The 27,469-nt window shown below is 36.7% G+C and overlaps 3 protein-coding genes across 8 annotated transcripts in view; 1 reads left to right on the forward strand and 2 right to left on the reverse strand.

Annotated features, from left to right (window-relative positions):
- The window catches only part of LOC134749941 (retinol dehydrogenase 12-like), a 463,382-nt gene that overhangs the window by 165,134 nt on the left and 270,779 nt on the right, over positions 1–27,469 (reverse strand). The gene's annotated exons all lie outside the window — the stretch shown is intronic.
- The window catches only part of LOC134749906 (uncharacterized), a 188,946-nt gene that overhangs the window by 161,010 nt on the left and 467 nt on the right, over positions 1–27,469 (forward strand). For 2 of the 5 annotated variants that reach the window (XM_063684910.1, XM_063684914.1), the window contains exons 2-13: positions 3,907–4,029; positions 14,380–14,527; positions 15,443–15,666; positions 16,590–16,736; positions 17,407–17,516; positions 17,734–17,848; positions 18,343–18,457; positions 22,980–23,114; positions 24,763–24,941; positions 25,498–25,636; positions 26,274–26,379; positions 26,836–27,377. In XM_063684910.1, coding sequence (XP_063540980.1) covers positions 3,907–4,029; positions 14,380–14,527; positions 15,443–15,666; positions 16,590–16,736; positions 17,407–17,516; positions 17,734–17,848; positions 18,343–18,457; positions 22,980–23,114; positions 24,763–24,941; positions 25,498–25,636; positions 26,274–26,379; positions 26,836–27,034 — 1,740 coding nt within the window. In that variant the 3' untranslated portion in view covers positions 27,035–27,377. Of the gene's footprint in view, positions 1–3,906; positions 4,030–14,379; positions 14,528–15,442; positions 15,667–16,589; positions 16,737–17,403; positions 17,517–17,733; positions 17,849–18,342; positions 18,458–22,979; positions 23,115–24,762; positions 24,942–25,497; positions 25,637–26,273; positions 26,380–26,835; positions 27,378–27,469 lie in introns of all 5 variants that reach the window. The other 3 variants (XM_063684909.1, XM_063684913.1, XM_063684912.1) reach the window with 2 other exon arrangements.
- LOC134749944 (alpha-tocopherol transfer protein-like) overlaps positions 1–27,469 on the reverse strand; it is a 214,942-nt gene that overhangs the window by 100,645 nt on the left and 86,828 nt on the right. The window lies entirely within an intron of this gene.

Raw genomic sequence — 27,469 nt, forward strand, 5'->3', positions numbered from 1 at the left:
AAGAATTTTACTGGAAGATGGGTAGAGTTGATCGTCGAATGTAGTTTTCGTTGTCACGGATTTAGATTTTAATAAACTTCGTTGTTAGTATGTTAAAAATGTGAGTGAATGTTGTGGTCAAGTAACGTCAACGCCCGCGCAAGGTGAACAGGTTGCGAAACAGTTCAATCATTCAGTGAATGAATGAGTGAATCACGTTCGCTTTTTCTGAATATCCGTTATGGTCTTTCCTCTCAAAAAAGTTGTTGTTATTAATCGCTTTTATGAAAAGGGGGTGCCACAATCATGCTTATTGAAAAAATACTTATTTTATTTTTGAATCTATCTGATTAGATTAATTAGCTGACAGTTTACACTTTACATATAGATTTATGTTATATCGAATGAACTAAACTACCTAATTTTACAAACCAGATACTAAAATAGTATATTTATTTAGTCGTATGGCGCAGGTACATAATATATAGGCAAACAATTAAAATAACAATAAAATAATAATAAAATCAGATGTCAACATTCAGTGTCTTCAGCCATGCAGCTGCATGGGTTGTAAGATGTAGCAGTTCTTCCGGTGGTCCAGAGTATGAATGCAGAGGACAGCGCTGGATAATGTGTTCCATCGTTTGGTCCTCCCCACCACATTCACACAAGGCAGAGTCCTTCCATCCCCACCTGTGCAAGAGGTAGTTGCATCGGCCGTGTCCCGTTCTCAGTCTGCAATCCTCCACAGTCCTTCCTAGACAGCAATGGTGCCGTTTGAACAGACTGAGGACTAAAATAGTATAGATAGCTAGTTATTTAGGTATAAAGTTAGTTAGGTTTTCTAATCTACCCAATGGACTTGTCCTTTTAGTACAAAACCATAAGGTTAGGGCCGATGGAAAAAATTCAAGCTAGTTTCTTTGACAACATCAAATTAAATTTTCGCATCACCTATTCGGAAAAGAGCTTTTCTTCCCTGCAAGGAGGGATCAAAGTGGCACTTTTCTTCCCTGATAGGAGGGATCAAAGTTGCACTTTTCTGTTCAAGAACACAATTTATTTTTACTTTTTGCATAATATTGTTTTAGCATAAATAATATTTTGAAACATAATAATTTCCTTATAGGTGATGTGTAAAGCAGTATATGTCACATGGTAGCAAAATTATCTCCACCTTGGGCGTTAACACTTAAATGCCTCACTACGCTTAGGATTATATTTTAGAATGCCTCGCTACGCTCAGGATTCAATTAAAGAATCCTTCGCTTCGTTCTGGATTCTATGTACGCCCCTGCCGTAAATATGTCATTTTGCTCCCTTGTGACACAATCTACTATTTAGATAAAATAAAACTAATGACGTTGAACGACTAGCATAATTATTAATCTCGTGTCAAAATTATGTTCAGTTGCTTATTTTATAGAAAATGTCATACAACAAGCATTGTCCGGCCTAGTGGGTAGTGACCCTGCCTGTGAAGCCGATGGTCCTGGGTTCGAATCCCGGTAAGGGCATTTATTTGTGTGATGAGCACAAATATTTGTTCCTGAGTCATGGTTGTTTTCTATGTATTTAAGTATTTATATATTATATATATCGTGGTCTAAGTACCCACAACACAAGCCTTCTTGAGCTTACCGTGGGACTTAGTCAATTTGTATAAAAATTTCCTATAATATTTATTTATTATTTAAGCAAGTCAGATACGTAAAGCCACACGCAAATCAACTCATTAAAACGCTATTATAAAAAGCCTACGTAACAACAGTTCTAATAACCTTTAAACTTTATATTTTTTTGCAAGTAATCACATGTTTTCACTTACTATGGTCGTAACATTACTGTTTACAAACTTACATATTGCCATCGGATAACGACTGAACTAAAATATATGCATATAAATGTTTATGTTTTAGTTAACAGTGGCGCCTAAGTGATGTGTAAAGTTATGTTTGTGTTGGTATGCAGATTTGAATGTCAATTATGCAATAATTGTGCGTATATATAGTAAATGTTCTTATGAAATAACTAGGTAGTAAAAATAAGAGTAACAACTTAACAAGATTTTAGACAAACTAGTATCTAGGTATCTAGGTCACAGAATAAGTAATAACTTAATAAGTATCTAGTCCTCTAGTCCTAGATCCTGGGTAATCATATATTGTAATTTAAATATTGTTCGCAAAAGAGGTTATTTTTCGACGAATAAATTATACCGGTTACTACACCACGTTGTAAATATAGAAAACTGGCTAAGTGCGAGTCGGACTCGCGCACGAAGGGTTCCGTACCGTTACGCAAAAAACGGCATTTACAATTAAAGCTTAAACCATATTATAGATCAATGTATCACGTACAGTCTCCATCATTTGATGGAGCCACAAAATTTTCCAAAATATCTGAAACGCTTTAACGTTTTGATAACAGATACATTATTTAGATATTTGTGAGCACTTTGGCCGCTCTAATATATCCGATGCCGATTGTACAAAATCAGTAGCTATCTTGAAATCAAGTTCCTGCGCACATCAGCCCAGACATTTGCGCGGATTGCGAATCAACTTCCTCTGCTCGGGTTTCAGCACACAGTGCGCATTATGCGCGCGCATCCTGAAACATGGCGCTGCCGGGCATGCGCTGAACCGTGGTTTATTAATGTATCTCTAAGTCAATAGTATATGTATCTCGTATTCCTAAACTTACAGGCCATTTCAAACGTGTATACTGACATTAGGATTATATTTGTAAATGTTTTGTTGTTTGTGAGAGATACCCGCTTCGCCGCAATTTAGATCTTATGCTACCTGAATCACACTTTGCATACTATAAGAAAAGCATCAACCATATCGCAATTAAAATTTATAATGGTCTTGACATAAAAATTAAGGATTCCAGTAATGTTAAGGAGTTCAGTGCAAATCTTAAGACATACTTAATAAGTAGACCATTTTATAACCTAGACGAATATTTTGGTAAGATATTTGATTAACAAAGACTGACAATTACACTCATTTTATTTTAATTTTTATTGTTTTAGACTATTATTATTACTATTTGTAGAATTTCATGACGAATTAATCTGTATAATTATTCATTATTATTGTAATCGAAATGACCTCATCAATTTTAATTTATTGGGTATCTATATTTTTGACATGTATACAATTAATTACTTATATATATTCAAATTGGTTTGATACTGTGTATCCACTACTGCATGGATTCGTCCTTATTAGCAATAAAGATAATTGAGTATTGAGTATTTAGTTATCGTGCGTCTCGCCCGCGCTAATAGGTATAATACATGTACGGACAAGTACGAGTGAAATGTACGATATTTGTATGACATCAGTAAGTTGTCAGTCTGTATTAGTGTACGGTCTAATTGGTCTGTATCTTACTTACAGAGGTACTTATACCTACTCCGTTGACTTAGCGACCCAAAGTCTTGGTGTAAGATACGTTTCGGCGCCTGCGCACTCGGTCTTGTGCGATTTTCTTCCAGTTTTCCGCGTTGCCTAAACAGTTATTAAAATATGATATAAACAAGTCATGTCGGTCAAATTAGGAGTCGATGTTCAATTTATAATAATGGTTCTATCACATCAATCACATGATATCGATAATTTTATACAGCTAAGAGCCAATTCACCATTAACTAACCCGGGGTTAACCGGTTAAACCTGAAGTTACAATGGTAAGACAATTTGACACTGGGTTAACGGTTTAACCGGGTAACCCCGGGTTAATGGGATAGCGCAAGTGGCGCTAAGAGCATTACATAATACAATATATTATAAATATTATAATATTTAACAATACAATATAGAACCTTTTGTAATACTAGGTATACATATAAGCCCTTTAAACATAGTCGTAAAGGCTCCATATTCAGTATCCTAATTTCTCTTTCTATTGTTACAGTGGATCAGCCCAGAGAAATCCGTGGAGTATTCCCGAGAGATTCGACCACCATTGGTCATACCTCGCATCACGCAGTACCGTGCGCCGAGGAGAGATACTCGCACCGTCGCCTCTAACTATGAGGTAGGTCATTATTGTAGACGATTTGATAATAATCCTTCAAGTGAGACTAGAGATTCGAACGCCGTTGGTCATGCCTCGCATCACGCAGTACCGTGGGCCGAGGACTCCGGGGAGATATACTCGCACCGTCGCCTCTAACTATGAGGTATGTCATCATACTAGATTATAGAAAATCCACCGTTGTTTGTCATCCCTCGCATTACGCAGTACCGTAAGCCGAGGAAAGAAAATTTTTCAAAGTCACAGCCTCTTGGGCTTGAAATTCAAGCTACGAAAAGTTGTCCAAATATTGAAAAGCCGCGTAACAATAAAAAAAAACCTATGTTATCTTTTGTATATGATATACAAATCAATTAATTTTGTCCTCAAGGTAACTATATAATCCAGCAATCACGACATTCGTGGTATGCGTGTAAATCAAACGAATCAATTACTTACTGTGTCTAATTGGCGTGTTGTAGCCACACCCTATAGTTTCTCTTAAAGGGGTTATTACATTTGTCTTCGTGTCGGACACTTTCTGCTGAGACCATAATCTACAATAACGCTTGTGTTCAGATTTAAAATTGCCGCATAATTGTACATACTCTGAATTAGTTACTAAATGAATGAATGTTTGTAGTTTTAGTTATACATACTTTTGTATGTCTTTTTAGTCAATGCCAAATCAGTAACCAAAAGTAATAGTAACAGTGCTTAGTGACAGGAAAGTAAACCTGTGACTACTTTAAAAAACACAAATTCATACATACCCTACAAAAAGCTACAATCCTAAACACATGCCGAATAACTAGGAAATTTTTGACTTCATCTACAATAACAGAAAACACCACTTAATAATTATTTCTTATGCTTGGCCATGGCCCGCATAATAAATATAATACCCCCTAAAAAGGAGAAAAATCAAAACACAAAATAATAATAATAATAAGCCCCCAGGGCAGCTTGTGGCGAGCTGAATGGGAAGTGACGTCCCTTGGGTCCCATACCCCCGAGAGTTGGTCAGGCCCCTCCCTCCGGCTTGCCTTCATTGGCCGGCTGGAGTGAACACTGAGCAGGGGCCGCAGGACTCTCACCTCTGGCTTGCCTTTACCGGCCGTCCAGAGTGGGGTGTCAGAGCTACATGCTCGCAGGGTGGAAGTGAAATATGCATAAGACGCGAGTGGGCACAGTGGCTGTTCAAAGCCACTGGGTAGAAAGCGGTGCACACCTCTCCACACCCTGAGCCACTCACGCAATGTTGTCCCCTTGTCGCTCCGTGCGAGCGGCCGTTTTCGGGGACCCATATTGTGAGTTGGCGAGTCACCACCTGTCCATTTTTTTTTCGTGTTTTTAAACATAGATTGGGACAGGTGCCATAGTATTTCCATAGACCTGGTAACCAGTACATTAACATCTCAACACAATAGCCTAGTTTCTTTTGTTTCTTATCACTGCAATAGTCCTGCACTAACCGGGGCTTGTCCTTGGGTGCACTACTATAGTGCATACAGGGATAATCGTCGGTTGGTGTCACATCTCCTTTTAGAGTAAATTGTTTTTTTACAAGGGGCCTCTGCGTGTTGGCTTCGGCCCCACGCACGCCTTCCAAATGTCCGGGACCCCATGGTCCCGAGATTATGTAAAGGACGAACAATAATAATAATAATATTCTTTATTGTGCACAATGAAACATGATTAAATACAGCAAATTAACATAAAAAACTAAGCAGCAACAGGCGGTCTTATCGCTTAAAAGCGATCTCTTCCAGACAACCTTCAGGTAGTAGAAATTAGCGCAAGGAAGAAATATGTATAAGGGTAGCAAAAATAAATGGAGAACGAGTACAGGAAAAAAAAATCAGCATAACTAAATATATAACAATATCAATACATGCATAAATGTAATATATACAATAAATATATATATATATATATATATATATATATATATATATATTCATACATACATACATAAACATATCACACAATACAGATAGACAGACAGAATCTAATAATTAACCTAATAATTAAATATTTAATAAAATAATTTGATTTGTTCTCAAACTTGTTAAAAAGCAGTGTTTAAGTGCGGATTTACAACAGCCAGCTGCGAACATTTGGTCCTTCGAACCGGATTTGAACCAGTGACCTATGAATGACAATTGTTAGTCATGTATGACAGACAAGCAATCTTGTTCATTGTAAATCTGTGGCTGAGACAGAAAAAGGTGTTATGTTATTTCTCTGTCCCTCATAGCAGCAAGATAACAGAAAGTGTAGATGTTATAAGCCCTTGTTTCGCAAAATAACCTAGGAAATAAGGTAGTAATACCAGGGGGGTGTCACTGCGCAGTTTAGGTATATTTGGCCGGCGCACCGCCCGGGAAGGTGTATGGCAGTGGGCTGCCGCTCGGCTCGCACGATAGTCGTGTCACGTGGCGCTCGCGCAAAATTGAAAATACGCAATGGCTTCGAAACCTAAATCGCGATCTAATCTTTATAAAAGATAATGTTCTGTTTACGGATGTCTGAATAAACGGAAGAAAAAACATATTTTTTAAATTCCGGACTATATTGACCGACATATTTTCAAAGGAATAAGTACTTCTGTGGCATACCTACTTCCGTGAGAATCAGACATACTATCTCCGGCTAAAAATTTTATGTTTACAGAATCAACGTTTTTAATTCCTACATATTTATCTTAAAAATAATAAATCAGTTGGTATAGGTACAAAAACTTGTCAAGTGACAATCCCGTGCCGACACTCGCAGCTCGGTCATAAAACTGCGGCGCGCAAAGAAGATTCACGGTTTGTGAGCGGTTATAAGTTTCAATTTTGCTTGCAGGCGGCGAGTGTAGGTATAATTTTATACCTAAATCTGGCTTTTGTGAAGGAGTGAATTTTCTGTACGGTAGTACTATTAGTTATTCTGTGGTAATACCTAGGTACCTATTGAATTACATGTCCAACGGTAATAAATTATTCCTATTTATTTAGCACGATTGCGTTTACAACAGACATAAAACGCCAATTACTAGCAAAGGGAATTGTTTTATTATAACAAAGGTAAATTAAGAATATTAATGGTAATTGTTGTTTGTAATTTTGAATCTACACATTCTAGTTTATTTACCCAGATAGGCAGATATATGTCATTGTTAAAACATCCCTTTTTGGCGTCGGGTTAAAACACTTTAAACATGATGAAAATTAGGTATTTTTCCTTTTGTTTTCATTTTCGTTTTTTTTCTATTTCTTTATTATTTGAAAATGTACCTGCAGTTTATATTTGCATGATTTTTATAATGAATAACTGAATTACCCGTTCTTCTTTATTTCATTATAGCTGAACATATATAAATAGCCACAACTAAACACAGAACCTCCTACTCCCCTTGGATTTTTCAATTGTTTTATGGTCACTTGTGTTTAGCACCAAATTTGTCCACATTATGAGCGTGAGTCAACCAGTCAACGGTGAATTTGCATCGAACGTTGTCTTAAATTATGCGCAAGCGCTGCGCCCATAGTATGCGCTGTTTAATTAGGGTTGCCAACTTAATACTAACTATATACTTAATACTTATTGTACCTTTAATGTTGTTTTTTTATGTCTAAAATGGAAGAGTTGATGAGAAATCGTAAAATGCGTCCATATGTGGCTAATCATATTTGAGAAAACATTTCAATCCTCAAATTAATCTAGGTTATCTATCAGAACTTTGATATATGTAATATGAAATAAGAGGTCTAACTATAACTTTTAGGAATTAAATAATAGTCTCCGCCCTCGCAATCGTCCTCGTACTCGTAGTAGGTAGCCTTTTGTGGGGTTGAATAAAAAAAATACAAACACACATGGAGCTTAACAACTTCTGAAGTATATATTATGTGTTAGTTTTAATGACATAATTAAAAATTCTCATTTCAATTTTCACACACACACACACACACACATTATTAAATTGTAAAACGGGACTTAATTGCGTATTTAAGTTTTAAGATTTACCTCCGACGTATCGAGGTCGACGTTGTCCCCGTGGTCTCGGAGAAGACTGCCTAAAGTTGACATCAACATCTTCTAGGCGCGTGAGTTTTTCGAACTACCCGCACTTGGTCTTGTTTATCAGCTTGTGTTTTTTTTTTTGATCATTTATGGCCTGGATGCGAGTCCTTTAAGCCAATATCAGCTTGAACGTTATGCGCACTAGGGATGTTAAATAAAGGATGTGTTATGTGTGGAGTTAAATACGCGATTAAGTCCCGTTTTACAATTTAACAATGATATTTTTTTATATAGTTAAAAAAATACAGTACCGCCTAATTTAATACATCAAGATACCCAATGTAACACTTTTTTTTGTTGAAGATGATCAATCTAGAGTGCACGGTCTGGTTAAGAGATAAGTCTAAATAAACAAGATTTTTGCGATTTACTTCAAGGAAAAATCAAGAATGGGACATATGTATTTGATTTTTCCTTGAGCCACCAACCCTAAAAACAAAATGGCGTCCAATACATCCGGAGCCGCTCATCCGTACAATGATTGAATGAGGTAAATCAGCGATTTGACTCGCGAATTTGTGAAATACTCGTTATTGGAGTGAAATCGCATTGTTTAACGCATGATTTGTTGTGTTTAATCAGCTACGGAATATAAGTATTAGCTCTCAGTATATGTTTGACTTTGAGAAACAGTCCATATTAGCACCTAGATAGTTATCTAACAGACAACCGCAGCCTGTGTAACTTACTTTTTATACATCTCGCTCGTACTATAATATATCAGTACGAGCGGGATGCATAGGTAAGTCTAAGTATTAACTAAGCTTTACTTGCACGATCTTTTAAATATTTTTTGGACCCGTGGTTCAAAACTTAGGGTGGGGGGGGCAATGTTTTTTCGTTCGGAGCGATTATTTCTGAAAATAGGTTTTGTATTTATCATAAAATGTTTTTTGCAGACCCCTATTCATTTTGAAGGGCTAATAATGTAACGACACCCCACACAATAGGCTTAAAGCGAAAAAAAATGCGAAAAAGCTGAACATTTTAGCCGTGAAATTATTTCCCAAAATATAAAGCACCGTTTAGTTTTTGTACTTCAACGCCATCGAACCAATGTTGTTATTTCCTCTTACACCAATGCTTTGTGTAGGAAAAATGTGTGATGTGTCAATAGTTCGATACTTCATTCAACTAATACCAATACGCTTATCGAATTGGTAACTTGGTATCACATATAGATGGCGCTGTTGTCCCAACATAATATGCTACACGAAATTTATTACCTACGCCTACAGGAAGTTTCGTATCACTTTAGTCTTGCCAGCCTCCCGAACAAACACGTGATCTGTGGATCTTTTATTTACTGCTCGAGGCTTGCATGTAACCAGTAGCGTAACTAGGGGGGGGGGGCAGGGGGGCAAGTGCCCCGGGCGCCATCCAAGGGGGGCGCCAAAATGGGCAAAAGGCAGCAGCAGGGAAACTTTTGTCAGTCGTCAGAGGACGCAAATTTGGTGACTGCCCCGGGTGCCATATCCTCTAGCTTCGCCCCTGCTTGTAACATACAATTTTTCTGCTCGACGGAGCCGGAAAGTGGCAACTTCGTTTAGCGCAGCGGGCCGAAATTTGACGCTTTGCAGCCGGAGGGCAGAAAAGTTGCATCATTTTGAACTCCTCACTCGCTTAGCTACTGATGCTGGCATAAAAATCGTTTATAGAAATCGCAACTAAATCGAAACTTAAATAACGAATGGAAATCATGGGACTTTTTCTCGTGTCTGTCATTCCGATATATTTTTCATTTTAGATTGGCATTTGTCGATATATACGATTGTCATCATGACTGTAGTGCGACATAAAATAGTAGAAATTAAATAAAATGGAACTAAAAAATTGTCATACTAAATTGTTGCATTTTACGTCAAAAATGTGACAGTTACGTAGGACGTGGCGCGCTCAATAATTATCTACAATTTCTTGTTTAACTATAACTATTTGACGACCAGTCTGGCCTAGTGGGTAGTGACCCTGCCTGTGAAGCCGATGGTCCTGGGTTCGAATCCCGGTAAGGGCATTTATTTGTGTGATGAGGCAGATATTTGCTCCTGAGTCATGGGTGTTTTCTATGTATTTAAGTATTTATATATTATATATATCGTTGTCTGAGTGCCCATAACACAAGCCTTCTTGGGCTTATCGTGGGACTTAGTCAATCTGTGTAAGAATGTCCTATAATATTTATTATTTATTTATTTATAACTGCACAGATTTTTAAATCATTATAGTTTATTAAACATTTTGTAAAATGTAAGGTTTTTTGTTGAGTTGAGGAGACTGGAGGGAAATTAAATATATAGTTTAATATAGCTTACATACTTACTACAAGCGAGATAACAGTCGCGTTCTGTCGGCTCTGATAAGGGTTAGGGGTGCGCTGGAGTCGATGCTTAGTCGTTGAATTTTATCGACAAAAATCAACTATAAGATGGTAGTCGCGTTTAAGACAGTGGCGAGCTTCAATAAAAGTTAAAACCCTTTTTCGTTTTACCACGTCTGTCTAAACACAAAGAACACAAAACACAAAATAATGTCGGTATAATGATAACTTATTCCTCTTTTTAATTCCATTTTGTTTGTGATGATATTCCAAAAAGCAGTCAAAAATTCTTAGATATTTTTGTAAAATTAGCAGCAAACGTTGCTTGACGGCCGAGGTTTATTGATAAGGGTGTAAAAGTTAATGCAGATTATTTTGACCACCTCACCGCTTAGCTTCTTCTGCTGACTAATACTAGGTACTTTACGCTCTAGCGCTTTGTGGTGGGTTCAAGCTTTAACAAAGCGCATCTTACACTAATTGTCAATTGTAAGCATAGTTCACGGTCACCACGCCACGTCACCCATACGCTACGCATATTAATGTCATTTGCACACAGTCGGCAGACAGCTCACGCTCTGTCAACGCCTCAGTTTTCATCGACGTTTCCCGCTAGTTTATCGATAGTTTTACTTCACTATAGTAATGTTGTTGTAACCAATATTGTGCCGCTGTAGCTTGAAGCGTTCGTCACTCTGTGATACATTAGTTCGATTTCCTTTATATTTTACCTTATAGCTGTCTACTTTAGTTTGTTTAAGCAGTGTTTTAATAGTGCAATCATGGATTTGACGTGAAGTAGTGTGAAAATGTTTAGGTTTAAACGAGAGAAGACGTGGTATGGAGGGGTATGTTTTAAATAACTTTAAACATTTTTTTTATTTATTATTATTATAAACTGATCGGCGATTGGCCCTAGTCACACCTGATGGAAAGTGAAGACAGGGCCTAAGATGGAGCTCACCGGTTCAGTAACAGCCTATTTTTACTTAATATAATTGAAAGAGGCGGTTTTAATAAGTAAAAAAATTTCGTCTTGCTTGGGTGGAAAAAGAGGGGGGAGGCCTTTGCCCAGCAGTGGGACACAGTGGGCTCTGAATAATAATAATAATAATATTGGGTGGGTAAGAGAATAGTACTTACAATATTTTTAGTAAGTTAACAGGACAATCATTTATGACACGTTTTTCAATAATAGGTTTTATTCTTACCCAAGCTAGGTACTATACGAAGAATGTAATTAATATATAATAGTTACGTTTCAAACGGTACACAAGGCACATTTATATACAAATAGATATTTATTTTAACTATTTATCAATATTATACAGGAAACTTACACGTGACATATTTATCGTTTTTATGAATCGAGGGTAAATACAAATATACTATTTCAGTCAGTGAACCTATTTTAAGAGCGAGAGGAAAAATGCGTTAGATATTCATAAAAACCGTTTTAACCGCGATATATTTTAAAATAAAATCAGACATAGAATGTACGTACTCCATACTAGAAGCGTCACGAATAAAACGCCGGTTGTCAACTTCTAATTAGTTATGCCATTGTGTCTATTTTGCGTGAAAAACGAGGTAGCGCTATCTAACATCTCTGTCACTCTTACATATTCGAGCGATAAAGAGGCAGATAGCGAAATTTCGGATTCGCATATCCCGGTAGGTCCTCTGTAAACAATCCGCCTTGATGCATCAATGTATATTGTAAAAAGTATGTGTAAGTTAAAGTTACTCTATTTACTAAAGGGGCTAGTGCTACACTCTGGTGGCAGTACATTGCAGTAATACACCCTATTGATGTATCTGAAAGTTCGAATCGGGCAGTTACTTTCCAGGTCCTAGGGTCTACCTTTAAAGCTTTTAGCTGTGCATCGTCATCATGGGAAGATTGACAAACTAGATAGTCTTGTTTGCCAATCTGCCAGTTTGTTTGCCGAGATCGAGATTATACAATCGATCTCGGGGCAGAGGAAGACCAAAAGGGAGATGGCGTGACGACCTTGACACATTTTGTAAAGATAGGACCAAATGGCGGGAAAGAGGGGACGCCTTTGCCCAGCAGTGGGATATAGACTAAAAAAAATATTGGAAATCAATGTGTTCATCAATCATGTCAATGGTAATTATTAAATCATACAGATGACAACCATTGATTTTTCCTTATTAATCGTTGTTATTTAAATACGAGCAGGTACATACATAATGTAAATATAATCGACATTAAAATAGACATTTTGCTGGTAAATTTTAAATCTGAGTTTCCTTAATACCTTAATTAGAATGTTGTATTATTGCATATTCAAATATAAATAAGTACCTATAGGGAAAAGAGGTATGAACCAGCCAGATTTTAAAATAGCCACTTGCATTTTTACTTTTTAGAGATAAAACTTTATAAGTACCATAGAGTAACTTATACTAGAGCGGTACTGTCATAGTAAATTTTGTAACCACAGTAAATTCACTGCCATCTATCGACACACTTTAAAACTAAAAATGAAGATTTATAAAAATACGATAAAATGTATTTAAATATGGATAAATGATTTTTTTTATTTGCATTAATTATTTTTATGATTTTGACCCATGTTCTTTCACTGATATGCGTTAAAATTGTTAAATAACAAACGAAACCGTCAACGCCATCTATACGACAGTAGGCCAAAGCTAGTAGCGCCCTGATCGAGAATCAAATTTTCTTGATTTTTGACGCACGTTTTTTCCTTAGACTGTTTCCATCTATTACGGAGTTATATATATCTTTGTAAGTACTAACTACTACAGTTACCTCTTACTTTTAGACTCTTCCCCTGCATCATTAATAAGTTCTTGTTCAAATACCTATTTCGTTAGGAAGCGTCGTTTTTTTAATTGCTTATAATCCTATTTAATATTCATATAAGCCTTATATGAATATTAAATAGGAACAACTTTACTAACTAACCAATTAGAAAACGATTATAACCTCGTTTTTAAATTTATTACAAGGTCACATTTTTGCAGGTGCATTGATTTTGTATCATTAGGTCATTTTTGTTTATTAATATACATTTTTAATACAGTTGCTCAAAAAGTGGTACTTTTTGTGGCTGCGTAGCGTGCGAGAAGCTCAATTTCTCGAACTAGTGCTTTTTACTTTTTAGTTCCAAACTATACTTTCGAAACGCAGTTAAAATTGAATTTAGCGCGGAGCAGGTACCAGGGCCTCATGAGTTACTCGGAGGTGTCGTTGACCAACCCGCGCCGGGCCCGCGGCGGCCGCGGCCGGGGCGCGCACGAGTATGAAGGTATCGCGGGCTGCGGCAGCTCGCGTATCGCGGGCTGTATAGGTACTTTTGGTTTTGGTTTGGTTTGGTGGTATGATTCTACTAATGATATATTAATTTATTATTTTTTCGCAATTGTATTAAAAAACGTCGTTTACAACACGTGTGAAATGTCTTTTCACACTAGTTGTAAAATGTACTATTATCATTGTCTCTACTAAATCTGATGCATGAGAAAAAAATGTCGTAGCCTTCGGTTATATTACGTTTTTCTTTTATTTTTTTAATTTAAGATAATGACATTACAGTAATATATTGGTCCAACCAAATTGTCAGTAAATAAGAACAAAAAAAACTATACTCATCCTTTTCTTTTGGGTGCTAGTACTAGTGTAAGACAAAGATAGTATGATTATCCCTGTCTATGTTTGAAATGAGACACTCCTTTGATAAACTATAGTTATCTGCCAAACTGCAGAGCAGTTTGTTGGCAGAAAACTGAACTTGCTATCAGAGAATTCAAGTAAAATTTTCATTGGCATCGAAAATCGTCACGATTTTGTGTTGGAGACTTGGAGGGAAGCTAAAATAAACCCAAGAAAAACAAATTTTTAGGATTTTTTTATGTAAAACTTCTCAAACATACTATATTCTAGATTATCGAGCACGATTTTCAATGTTCATATTTAACCATTTCAGGAGTGCACCGAATCCAAACCAGTGACAGTGAAGTCGTCAGTGCGTCAGTATGAGCGCCTGCAGGACTGGAACTTCGAGCCGCGGCGGATGGATGACCGCTACGGCGTCGCCGGCAGCCCGCCGTTCCAGAGGCTACATAAAAAGATGAGTAAGTACTTCAAACATTTATCAACGGTGAACCTGTTGAGTGTGTATTAAACATATTAATAACGGGTCACTCACGTATTTTAAGTCGAAAAACGCTCGACATGTTCACTCCGTACCAAGGAGCGTCAACGCAAGCTCCTAATGACGCTCCTCGGTACGGAATGAAACATGTCGAGTGTTTTTCGACTTAAAATACGTGAGTGACCCGTTATTAATATGTTTAATATGTCTGTGTCTCACGGAAGTTTTGTTATTAAAACTGTTAAGTGTGATCGTAAATCGGCTTTGGCCGATAGGAAAAAGCTCTATTTTCACTCCAAAAGAGTGATAAAAGTGTAATTCGCCTCGCTTTTGTGCTTCATACTCCAAATATCACCAGACACTTACCTGCACCGTAGCAAACGATACGGTCATCTCTCTCTATCACTCTTCTATATTAGTGCGACAGAGACATTAGCGTTTCGTTCGCCACGAAATGTAAACGGTTGGCATCTTGGCCAGGCACCCTGTTATCCATGTTCGTTAGAAGGTCTACAACTGATATCTGGTGGCAAATTTTCGGATATTAGGATTAACAAATGGCATAACAAAGCGTCTGCTAAGTTTAAAACACCATTGATTTTTATGAGGTTATATATATAACTTACAAAATCCTCTTTAAGAGTTTTGAATGATTCACAGTTAGTTTCACTAGACTTATGTTGACCGGTATATGGACCGTGATTACCTTTTGTATTGTTTTTGAGCTCCCGATATTTCGACGCAGTTACATGCATCCACCGCGAATCACCGTGGACCGTGAACAAGATGCATGTAACTGCGTTAAAACATCGGAAGCTCAAAAACAATACAAAAGGTAATCACGGTCCATAATATCCCGGTCAATATAAGTCTAGTAAAACCCTCTTTGTTTCAGGCGGCTCCTCCGAGAATCTCCTAGCCGCTCGTCGCCCAGTCCACCTGCCGCTCCCCGCCTCCTCAGCCTCCTCGGGAGACAGCCTGGACGTGGAGGTCAGAGGAGGCTCCGGCTACGGACGGTCCAGGAAGTCCAAGAGCCTGGTGCCTTCGAAGAGGGGGCTGCGGTCCCCGGTGCCGGCGCCGAGGACTGTGCTGCCGGAGAGCATGATGATTAATGAAGGGGTAAGAATCTCCTAAACAATTCTGTAATGTTTTCCACCCTTACTTAAAGCCCTACTTACTGTTACTGTTGGTTCTGCAATTGTGAACATGTAAATAAATAATATGCAACACTTAAGTTATAAATTATATCAACTTAGTTATAAGATATTGACGTGTAAACTGTATTTAATGTATGTTTATAAATAAATAATCTGAATCTGAATCTGAATCCACCAAAAATATTGCGCTTAACGACTATATAGTAAGGCTATATAGCCTTATGCTTCTGCCCGCATCCTAGGTCACTTAGAGTAGGGTCCAGTGAAAGTAAAAGAAACATTTTAGATTTGTCACAAATAATTACAGCAGATGCAACTGCAATATAACATTTAAAACTTTCGCGTTTTGAACAAAACTTCGGTAAATAAAGGTAACAATATAAATAAAGAGCATTTATGACGACCGGTATGGCCTAGTGGGTAGTTACCCTGCCTGTGAAGCCGATGGTCCTGGGTTCGAATCCCGGTAAGGGCATTTATTTGTGTGATGAGCACAGATATTTGTTCCTGAGTCATGGATGTTTTCTTATGTATTTAAGTATTTAAATATTATATATATATCGTTGTCTGAGTACCCATAACACAAGCCTTCTTGGGCTTACCGTGGGACTTAGTCAATCTGTGTAAGAATGTCCTATAATATTTATTTATTTATTATATTTATTTATATTTAAGAGCAAGTTCGGCCTGGCCAGCCACATTAGGCAACGTCCATAATGTTTATTTAGAGTCGCCGTCATCGAAAACGATGAGGAGGACTATATATGTATACTTATATATATACTATTAAATGGATGAAGCATTTGAACAGCAAATAGGTAATAATCAGAAAATATAATTTTTTCCTGTATTTCAATTTACTTACAGGCCTCCTTTGTTCCCCAGTTCACGGTGATCCACGAAGGGCCGGTGAAGCGAACGAAATACTTCGAGGGCGGCAAGAAGAGTAAGAAGCACTGGGTGGACTGCTACATGGTGCTCACGCCGTCGGCGCTGCTCAGTTACAAGGATCTCAGGACGTATCAGGCTTCGGTAAGTGCCTTTACAAGGATCTCAAGACGTATCAGGCTTCAGTGAGTGCCAGTTTATAAGAGTAAGAAGAACTGAGTGGACTGCTACATGGTGCTTACGCCATCGGCGCTGCTCAGTTACAAGGATCTCAGGACGTATCAGGCTTCGGTAAGTGCCTTTAAAGGATAAGATGATCGGTAAGATGATCAGTAGGTTACCGTTTATCATTTATTATTATGAGCACTGGAAGTATGTCACAGCGTTTAGATATGCCGGTTTCAACCCAGAAGGAGGATTGGAGGATTGGCATTTTGGTTCGTACCTATGAGTTTTTTGGATTGAGCGAAATGTCACTTGCTCTCTGGAGAAGAAAAACATTGTGAAGGAACCTGACGAATTTCTATAAGGCTTACTTGCCCTCTTGTTAGAAGTTCAGATGACTAGCTTTCTTAAAAACCATTTAATGCTCTAGTTCATGCGATTAAGCCACAAATTGACTAGGGGCCACTAAGATAATGAGGATGATGAAGATATAATGTTAGAAATATAGTGATAATTAAAAAAACCTCACTCGTTACCTTTTCCCATTAGCAGACGTTTGCTGCTTAGTACAACATTAATTTGGGATGATGAAGTTGATGATGCCGTTGGAAATGATGGTGATAACGTGATAACATCGTGTCCACAGAAGATGTTGAAGCCTCCAGGCACGCCGCCGAGTCCCACCGCACCGCGTCCGGAGCTCATCCTCCCCCTCAAGAACGCACACGTCATACAATGCGTACAGACACAGACCAGAAGGTAAGTCATGTTGGTGCTGGTAGCCTTGTGTCCACAGAAGTTCCTAAACGCTACAGGCACGCCGCCGAGTCTAACTAACAACTAGATTTAGAACCATGATTTAGAATAATATTCTTTGCGTCTTTTGGCCTAAAGAATCCGTGTTTAAAGTCCTTTGGATTCCTCACAAACTGTCGAGAATCTGACAACGAATTATGATCTAATCCTCACATTTCAGGTATACAAAATCAATCGAGTTGACGGTCAGCCATGATCGCTTCTTACTCCAAGACGACAGCGAAGAAGGCGCCAGACGGTGGCTCAGGGAGATACAGAACGTCATATACAAACTTGTAAGTACTTTCACACAAATGCTAAACTTGGTGGCTGTAATAGCCCTCTCATTTTTATATAAAACTACTTATGAACTATATTTCGAGTGTTACCGAATGATTTTCGATCATTGTGTAGTTCCGGAAATGGACTATGACATGATGAAACTATGAGAATTATCGAAATCACCCGACATTCGGTATTATAGCAGGTACCTATATAAATGTGGTAGTTATTAAAACAAAACACGTTGTCGTCAGAAGAACCTTTTTAACTTGGTTTTCAGTGATGCAACATAATTTCAGTCTGTTTCTAGAACCGCAGTTATCATAGTCAGTCATACTCTCAATTGACGTACCATCTAAGTTCTGATCTGAAGTTCCTAAAAGTACATTTTCTCTAATACTAACGCGTAAGGGTCTAAAAAGTACAGCCATTTTGCAGACTTCATGCAGACAAAAGATGTATTTAGGCATAGTTCTGGTGTAAAACTGTCAGCACCCTTTTTCCCCAGGGCCCACCAACCGACGACAACCTGTCAATCATGAACCAAAGCAGCAACACGGACCTCGAGAGCCTGGGCCGCACGCCACCAGCATCGAGGCACTCCAATAGGAGCAAACAGAAAGGTATTTTATAAAAACTAACTTTGAACTGGCCCCCTGCACTGTGGAATATTGTAGTTGGACATAAATACTTGTAGTTGGACATAAGAATTTGCTTTTCGACGATAACTTTATTGCAGTAATAAAATGTATGAAATTTTGTAAGGATCTTGGTAGTCTGTCCAGGACTATCCCTTCCCAATTTTACGATTCTTTGTCGAAACCAGAAAAAGTTATGAGCGAAAGTTATGAGTTATGATTGTATAACTGTGTACTTATACTAAATAAATGATATTCTATTCTATTCTTTTCTATAAAAACAAAGAATTTTCATGTCCAGCCACAAGTACGGCGTCGGTACACAGTACCCTGTGTTAGTCCTAAACTGAAAAACGTTTGCGATGTTATTGGTAAATACCAACGAACACAACAATCCACCCAGACCCAACTAACCCAGCAACAAACAGATGCAATCTAAGAACTAATCGTACTGCGGAGTTTGACAGCTCAAGTAGATGGCGCTTTACCGGGCCATATGTTTATTATATTTTATGGTAACAACTGAATTGACAAACATCATCTTTGACAGTATCAATGGAATTTCCTTCCGTTAACGCTACCTATGTGGAATGAACCGCGGAATGAATGAGGTATAATGTCACTCCAACTTCACACTCAAGTCATCAAAATAAATAGCTTAAATAACACAATAGAAGATGATAATAGAAAGGATAATAGGAAGGTCGATGATAGAATAGTATAAAAAGTTAGGTACCTCTCAAGTTGAGCCTATTATTGGCGTATGAAGTACAAATTTTAACCCAGTGACCGTTTTGCGAAGTCGTTGATTCGTTTCGTATTACTTTCGTGTATAACCTACATTGATGATATTGACAATAATAACTACGAGCGTTGAACATCCTGTAAAAATATCCACCCAGCTTAAAAGTACATCCTCATGATAGAAATCGATATAAATGACGTCAAGATCTGGCCTTTGCTCGTATGATTCGGATTTCAGAGTCATTACATCATTATTATAGATGACAATTCAATCTTACATAAAACTGAAAATACAATTTTTAAGAACCAAAACGTACCTATACTTACACATTTATTTATTTTGCCAATTCATGGTGAGATGAGAAGTGATGCGTTTAGTTAACATGAAAAAGCTATAGTTACAAAGTTATATATTTAGGTTTACTATATCTAAAATAAATTTGCTGTAAATTTGCACTAAATTATCGTCGAAGCCTAAGATAAATGTATTGTTTTCCTCTACCAATCTGCCTAAACCGGAAAAACTATATTAGTTCATCAGCTTTGTTGTTCAATTAGTACTTGGTACATATTCCGAACGATATATGGTTGTGGTAGACTGAGTCAACTTTTCCTCATTGAGTGAGTAGGTTCAGTTTAATTGACATCTTTAGTCATTCTCTAGTTCAGCTTTTATTGTCTAATTCCTGTGAGTAGAATAGCGGTTTGCGAATTTAATAATTCGATTTATTCGACAGTGTAAACGGTTCTTTGAACGGTGAATTATCTGGGTCTTTATTTGCTATTTAAATGTTTGCTCCTTTTAATTTCTATGAAGAATTCATAATAACGTTTATTGTTATTTAAACTAGTTTGCTAGTTTGTTAAGTGGTCACTGCGTTTGCATCTATTGAATTTACTGTGGCGTTTATTACAATTGACGTCATTGTAACCAAATGCCTTTTCCTGAATTGAAAATAACTATAGTGTTGAAGCCTTTTCTTTAACAAACTCGATGTGGTGTAAAAATGTGCAGCTGCATTCCTACCGATGGGCTTCTGCGGACTGACTCGTGTAAGATATCATTGCTTATTTCGTTTTTTGTTTATAATTTATTCGTTTTGGTTCCTTTGTGGCCGTTTCGTCGGAGGATTTTTTTCAGCCTGTAATTTGGAACTGCACATATTCTATGTATTGTTTTTATTATGCATCTAATCTTGAACGTGTTGTTTGTAGCATTCCATAATATCAATGAAAACTTCAACTTCTGAATTGACTTCCAAATGAAATACAAAACGTGAATTTGTCGAACCAATATCAGTTCTCTTATCAGTTCATGTACATATTACGAATCAATTACCTTTATCACACCCATTATCAACCCGTTATCTCTCCGATATCTAAAAGTTCCTGTGCTAAACCTGTGTATCAGTCCTGTTTTGACAATAAGACAATTAATTTCAAAATCTATTTGCTTACCAAAACACTCGGGATTTCGTTCAGTGCATGCACATACTTTAGTAGTAAAGTGAATTGGACGAATCAGTGACTAAATAATATTAGTGAAGTGAACTATACATAGATGCTACTAACATTCAATTTGAGATTGCGATATTGCTTAAAATGCCACAGGACTAATGATTTATGTTTCGATTTTATAATACAATTGCGTCTAGTTTAAGTTCAGTCGTAGTGCTTTAATCCGGAAACCCCTTTGTGTTATCTTGTTGACGATTTTTTAATCTTAATCATTGTCACAAGACCTCGGTAGATGAATCAATTGCACTTTTTTTTATGAAACTACAATTTTGCAATGGAATGCGAAGTAATATTAGCAGTAGCCTATAGTGATAATGGAGGCTCAAATGTTGTTATGAGTACAAATAACAAGAGCCCTACGGAAAAGAACCTTGCGGACAAGAACCATAAGAATCTAACTATTAAGGACCAAACAAATTTAACGGAAAATAGCCAAAAGGGTCTAACGGAGAAAAACCAAAACAACCCAATAGAGAAGCACCATAGTCTAACGGAAAAGAACCAAAAAAATCCGACGGAAAAGAATCAAAAGAGTCCAACGCAAAAGAACCAAAGAAGTCCAATAGAAAGAAAGCAGAAGAGCCCTACAGAAAAGAAAAATCCAGAGGAAAAACAAGGGAACTTATCCAAACTCAAGGATTTCTTTGGATCGTCCCACAACTTGAGCGAGAAACATGATAAGCACGATAAAATAGAAAAGAAGAACAAAGACAATCAAAGACGTCACAGCAAACGTACATCGCGTATGTGTTTTTTTTATTATTTATAATATATCTTGTGATTTAATCCATGTCAATTGTTTTTGTTTTTATTATAATTATTCTGACAAATACAAATAAAACGATACATCGGTACCTCATCGTGGTAATTATTACCTTTCTATTCTTTTAAGTTTAATGTATTACTCGTATTACGTTCGTTATTTACATAGCTTACGTGGCTATCAAACTTATTACTATTTAATTACGATGACGTACCTAGAATGATAAATAGGATTATTAATAAACGCCTGTCAAATCAAAAATTCATTTTAAATATGTTTGTCTTATCCTTACAATTAGTGGCATGTCAGTATTACACTTTTCAAACTTCAAATACCCCTTAACCTGACGTTTAAGTTTGAGATATCGTTATCATACCTATATCAAAATTTTATCAATCATAACGATATCTTCAAAGACAGTCTCTTACGTTTTACAAACTCAGTTGGTATATTTTAGGTCAATAATCTCCAGCAATTCTTCGGTTGGTTGCAAAATGTATAAACATTGTTGTATAGTGTTTTCAGGATTGTAAATAAGGTAAATAGATTATTATAAATATTTCTGGATACTGTGTACGTCCCTGCTATTTTCTGAACTTTTGTCTGTTTCTAATTTACAATTCGCCAGAAACATATTTAAATGCTGTGTCGTATCTCGTTCTAATATTGTTCGTTTCACTTCTTTTGTGGTGGTGGTTTCTTCAGTTGACTTGCTAACTTTGCTGAATTAATGTCTTGGTCATTATTATCTTTACACAATCAACGATTTATTCACAGTTATATACTTGTGTAAATCATTAAATTCCTCGTAATTATGATTATATTCAATTGATATCTTTATTATTTTTATTATTCATTGAAATCATAGAGGTTTCGAAGATCAATCAATCATTGGTGTCGGTATTCGGAATGAGGTACCCAAATTTTATATGAACTCTTAATGGGGAAGGCAAGTGTGAATTCGATTGTCTATGACTTTTTCGAAATCTTTTAGAAGAGCAATATCTACATTTTTTACTGGTCTTTCTTTTCATGAGTACAGTATTGGTATGGTGGTGGTTGATATTTGTAATGTACACTTTTTCTTTACTTAGATTGGTTGTTGTACCTACTATCTTACATTGAAATATGTAAATGTATTCTATTTTGAAAGATATAGCACTTTGATACCTGACTCCACTCTACAAAAATACATCACATTTTGTATATTAGTTACCTTCCTACTTACTTCAGAAGTGTCTTCAATATCTTAAACTTAATAGGCAGGTGATTATTCAATTTTAACTTACGCTGGGTTCTGTCTTACATACTAACTTAGTTTCCGCATCTTCATTCATCAGCTTAAGTTTGACTTCTTGACTTTTTGCTTTAACATCTGTTCATGCATTATATTCTATGTGAACAGAATCGTCGATTTTCCCGCCATTTATGTCTATGCTTTCTTTTTTTTTCTTTTACACGGCCTTGATTCTTTGTTTTCAGCCGGCGGCAGCAGTAACGAAGATCTCAGCGATTGCACAGAGCCACCGAACAAAAGTCACGTCAGAAGCAGACTTAAGAAGTTCTTTCTCAAACGCCCGTCCATGGAACAACTTGTCAAAAAAGGGATCTACAAAGGTTGGAATCAAAATTATTAAATTGGTGTGAGGAGCTTGCACTTTTATTTAATCTGTTTGCACTTTACGCTTTTTAATGTATTTGATACGTATCCACTATCCACTGAGAAACAAAATGATTGGTTTAGGTTACGTAGTGTAAATTTTACTGGTGATTTAGTGGTATTTGTAGACATCCATCTAACAACAACAAAATAAATATAAGATGTTTTACATTTTGACGAATTTTAACTTGTCTTAAGTTTTTTTTATTTGGATGCTACATGTAGTTGGTGTTGTAGAAGATATACTTAAAATTCAATTATAGAAGTGGTTAAAAACATGAAGAAGTTAAGGAAGTTGATAAACTTATTTGTTTAACAAAATCTTACATAAAGGATAATATAATAATCTTTGTTTTTGAACAAGTTTGAGAACAAATCAAATTATTTTGTTAAATATTTTGATTTGTGTTTTTTTTTTTTTTTTTTAAAGTAGTCACACTACTATATATAAATTAAAAACTGTGCCACGTGGCGGGGTGGCCTAGGGGTTCATGGCGTTAGCCGCGATAGCTAAAGACGCCGGTTCGAATCCGGCCTTCACCACTGGAGGGCTTCGTCACTTTTTCTTTAATATATGACATCTATTACAGTTTTTAATCTTTGTTTTTATTTAATAATTCTGTTTTATCAACATATGACTTAAATAAATTTAATTTTAACGCTTAACGGTTTTTATAATTTATTTTTTTATTTTATATAACGCTCAAAGTCACATACAACCTAACTTTATATTATGTTTCTAATTTTTTTGATTTAATTTTTATACATATTCTTCCCTTACTTCTTCATTTAGTTTATGTTTAATATTTTTTGTTGAGGAATGTATAAAACACTTTTTTATCATGTAGATATCCAGTTTAGTAGAGCTTTATTTTTTAAACATTTAACCAGTTTTGGGTGTAATTTTATAACATTTGTTGTTGTTTTTGTATTATAAGTTGGAATGTAAAGAAGAGCATTTATTGGTGCGAGTGTTTTATTTTTTTATCCAAACCTTAATTTACTAAGGATTGATGATCCTTTGTGTTACGGTAAGTGGTTGATTTTTATTAATACCATTATTTTTATTTTAGTTTTAAATAAAACTGACAAAATTAAATTTTAAATATTGTGAATTGTATATATTTAATAATTATTGGTTGTTTTCGGTTTTCCTGGCCCTCTATTACCTCATCTGTTATACAGCTAAGACCGTTTCCTTCAAATTAATACTACTTTCTAGCATTGTTTTAGTTTAGTGCTGTCATCATATTTATCTATCAAATAACCAATACTCATACTTTCTTTTTTTAATTTTTAAAATAATTCCACAAGTTTTGGGTGCATTTAGTATTAAAAGAATCCAAAATAGAGATCTTGATTAAGCCTTAAATGCCTAACAATTTAGTTCTTTCAAGTGTGTAATTCTTAGTTACACAGTGGAATAATTTCATTTTCCCACCTAATCATCCCAATCAATGAATCTTATACAAAATCAGACAGATTCGGCAGTAGATCAAGCAATCTAAATGATTTAGTATCTGGGATATAAAACCTGTAAATAATGCGCAAACATCGGTGAAATACTATAAAAACACAGTTTAATTTTACGTTAATTTTCCTCAGATGAACCTGTATTCGGCCGCAATCTCTCCGAGGTGGTACCGGCGGATGCAAATCCGCGCGTCCCGCCGTTCGTCGTGGCCTGCATCAAGGAGATCGAGAGTAATGAGGAGAACATGGGCACCGACGGGCTTTACAGGGCCAGTGGGAACCTGAGTCAGGTGCAGAAGATACGACTGGATGTAAGTGTTAATATCGTTTTTTTGATGCTGCTCCTCAAATCAAGGAGATTGGTAGTAGTGAGGAGAACATGTACATCGACGGGCTTTACAAGGCCAGTGGGAACCTGAATCAGATTCAAAAGATACGACTGGACGTACGTTCTATTATTGGTGTCATTGGTGACCAACTTTGTGGATTCAGTACTACACTCAATGACATTATGAAATCATTGATAAACGTCCAAAATTAAGGTGTAATTAAAATCAAAGACTACAGAAAAGACTGTAAAATCCTAAGTCTCAAGTGAGAAAAGGCTTTCTCTTAGTCCAGCACCATTGAATATCTCCTTAATTTCTTAATTTACTTGTGTGTGCTATTATTACTTAACCTTGTTTTTTAGAACTAAATGTTTATTGCTTACTTACATACTTACCTAGGTACTATTGTATACTAAAACCATTGCGCCTGAGATCCAGCAATGAACGTTTTTACTGATAATGATTATGATGTTGCGGATGAGGATGATGATGATTTTATTGTCCAAGACTAAAAAATATATTTGTAATACTATTCCAGATCGATCAGAATAAGCTGTCGTCGATCGAGGAGAATGCAGATATCCACGTGCTGACCGGATCATTAAAGCTCTTCTTCAGGGAGTTGAAGGAGCCGCTTATACCCTGCAATATGTTCGATAGGGTGCTTGCAGCTTGCTGTAAGTGTATTTTTTATGCTTGTCTTAAGACACACTGATTTATGACAACCACCTTTATAAAACCTACCTTATGAGGAATACCTACACCACCAGGGGCCCATTTCTCGAACGGTATTAGACTCATATTATTAGTCCACGAACTGTCAAATATGGGTTACCATGGCAACACACTAATAATATTAGACTAATATCGTTCGAGAAATGGGCCCCTGGGCCGCATTTAACCCGTGGAGCGCCCTACGGACACACATACTGTGTCTGTAGTTAGTATAGGAGTTCCATACTACGGTTAATACGGTACTGTGAAACTGGGACGCTCCAGGAGTTAAGAAAAGGGCGTGTTACCTGTAATCGCTGTTTAGTCTTTCTTTGCTATAACCATATGTGTTAGAAAGAAAGCCTTTCATAAAGCGCGACCTAAAATTGTTGTTTGAAAATGCTACACTATTGATTTTCCTGAGATTTTACTCAGTAGCTGAATTTTGAATTGCTTCTGCAAAAGTTTTAAAACGAGTTTGAGCAGCTATTATAAAAGAAACTTTGATAGCTGTAGAATTCTTGCACAAAAATGTTCTCATATAATCTACTGCTAAGATTAATTTAAATAATGATGATTACTTTCATTAATTTGTTACAGCAATAAAACCAAGAGAAGCGAAAATCAAAGAGTTCCGTGATATAGTGAACTCGCTACCGCCGTGCAACCGCGACACACTGAAATATCTTCTGGAACATCTATTAAGGTAACTATCACTTTGATTTGTGTCATTCATTACTATGTTCATCTTCTTTATAAGTTGAAATAAAACTATGAAAACGGATTATATCGCGTATATTGAATTTATAATACATCCCGACGTTTCGAACTCTTTACAGCGTTCGTGGTCAACGGGTGACGGGGAAACGTCGGGATGTATTATAAATTCAATATACGCGATATAATCCGTTTTCATAGTTTTATTTCATGAGTAACTATCGCGGTAACCGAAGACAATATTCTTTATAAGTTCCCAAAAAATCTTCCATATCGTTGTGTAGTTTCTGTTTCATTTTATATTCAAATTGGAAAATACCTCAATCGTTCCACCATATTTTGATAAATAATTGATAAAATTTCTTGAAAGTTAGTCCTAATCTTCAGACATATCAATTGACTTGTTTGTGCTGGTCTGAATGTAAGAATTCTTGATTTTTTTCAGAGTAACTAAATATAGCGAGCGTAATCGCATGCACACAGCGAACCTCGCAATCGTCTTCGGCCCCACGTTACTCTGGGCCCCCGCCGAGCAGGCGCACAACATCGCGATAGACTGCATCCAGCAGAACAACGTCGTGGACACACTTCTCACCGAGTTCTACGAGATCTTCGAAGAAGGCAAGGGCAGGAGGAAGTCTTGACTCGGACTTTATAGGAAACGAGTCTAAAAGCCCTTTGGATTTTAGGTGGACTTGGTTCTAGCTACTTATTGACTTAGTGACCCAAAAAGGATTTTGGCCTCAGACACAAGAGAACGCCACTCTGTGCCAGTTGGGTACTCTAAGGGCGGACAGGTCTTTTAGGGCTTCGTTACTCCATCGGTATCTAAAATGCAGATAGTAATCTAAAATGAAAAAATCAGGGCTTGAGATCAGTTTGAAATAACTATAGACTTTCATTGGAGGAAAATACTAGGCCCTCATAGATAATAGGATCTTGGAAGCGGTCCTGCAAAATCTATGTGATATGGTCTATAATAGGCTAGTCTATGCAGTGGCGTAACTAGGGGGGGGGGGGAAGAAGGGGCAAGTGCCCCGGGCCCCATCCAAGGGGGGGGGGGGCAAAATGGGCAAAAG

The sequence above is a fragment of the Cydia strobilella genome, chromosome 19 (assembly GCF_947568885.1).
Source record: "Cydia strobilella chromosome 19, ilCydStro3.1, whole genome shotgun sequence".
Lineage (NCBI taxonomy): Eukaryota > Metazoa > Arthropoda > Insecta > Lepidoptera > Tortricidae > Cydia > Cydia strobilella.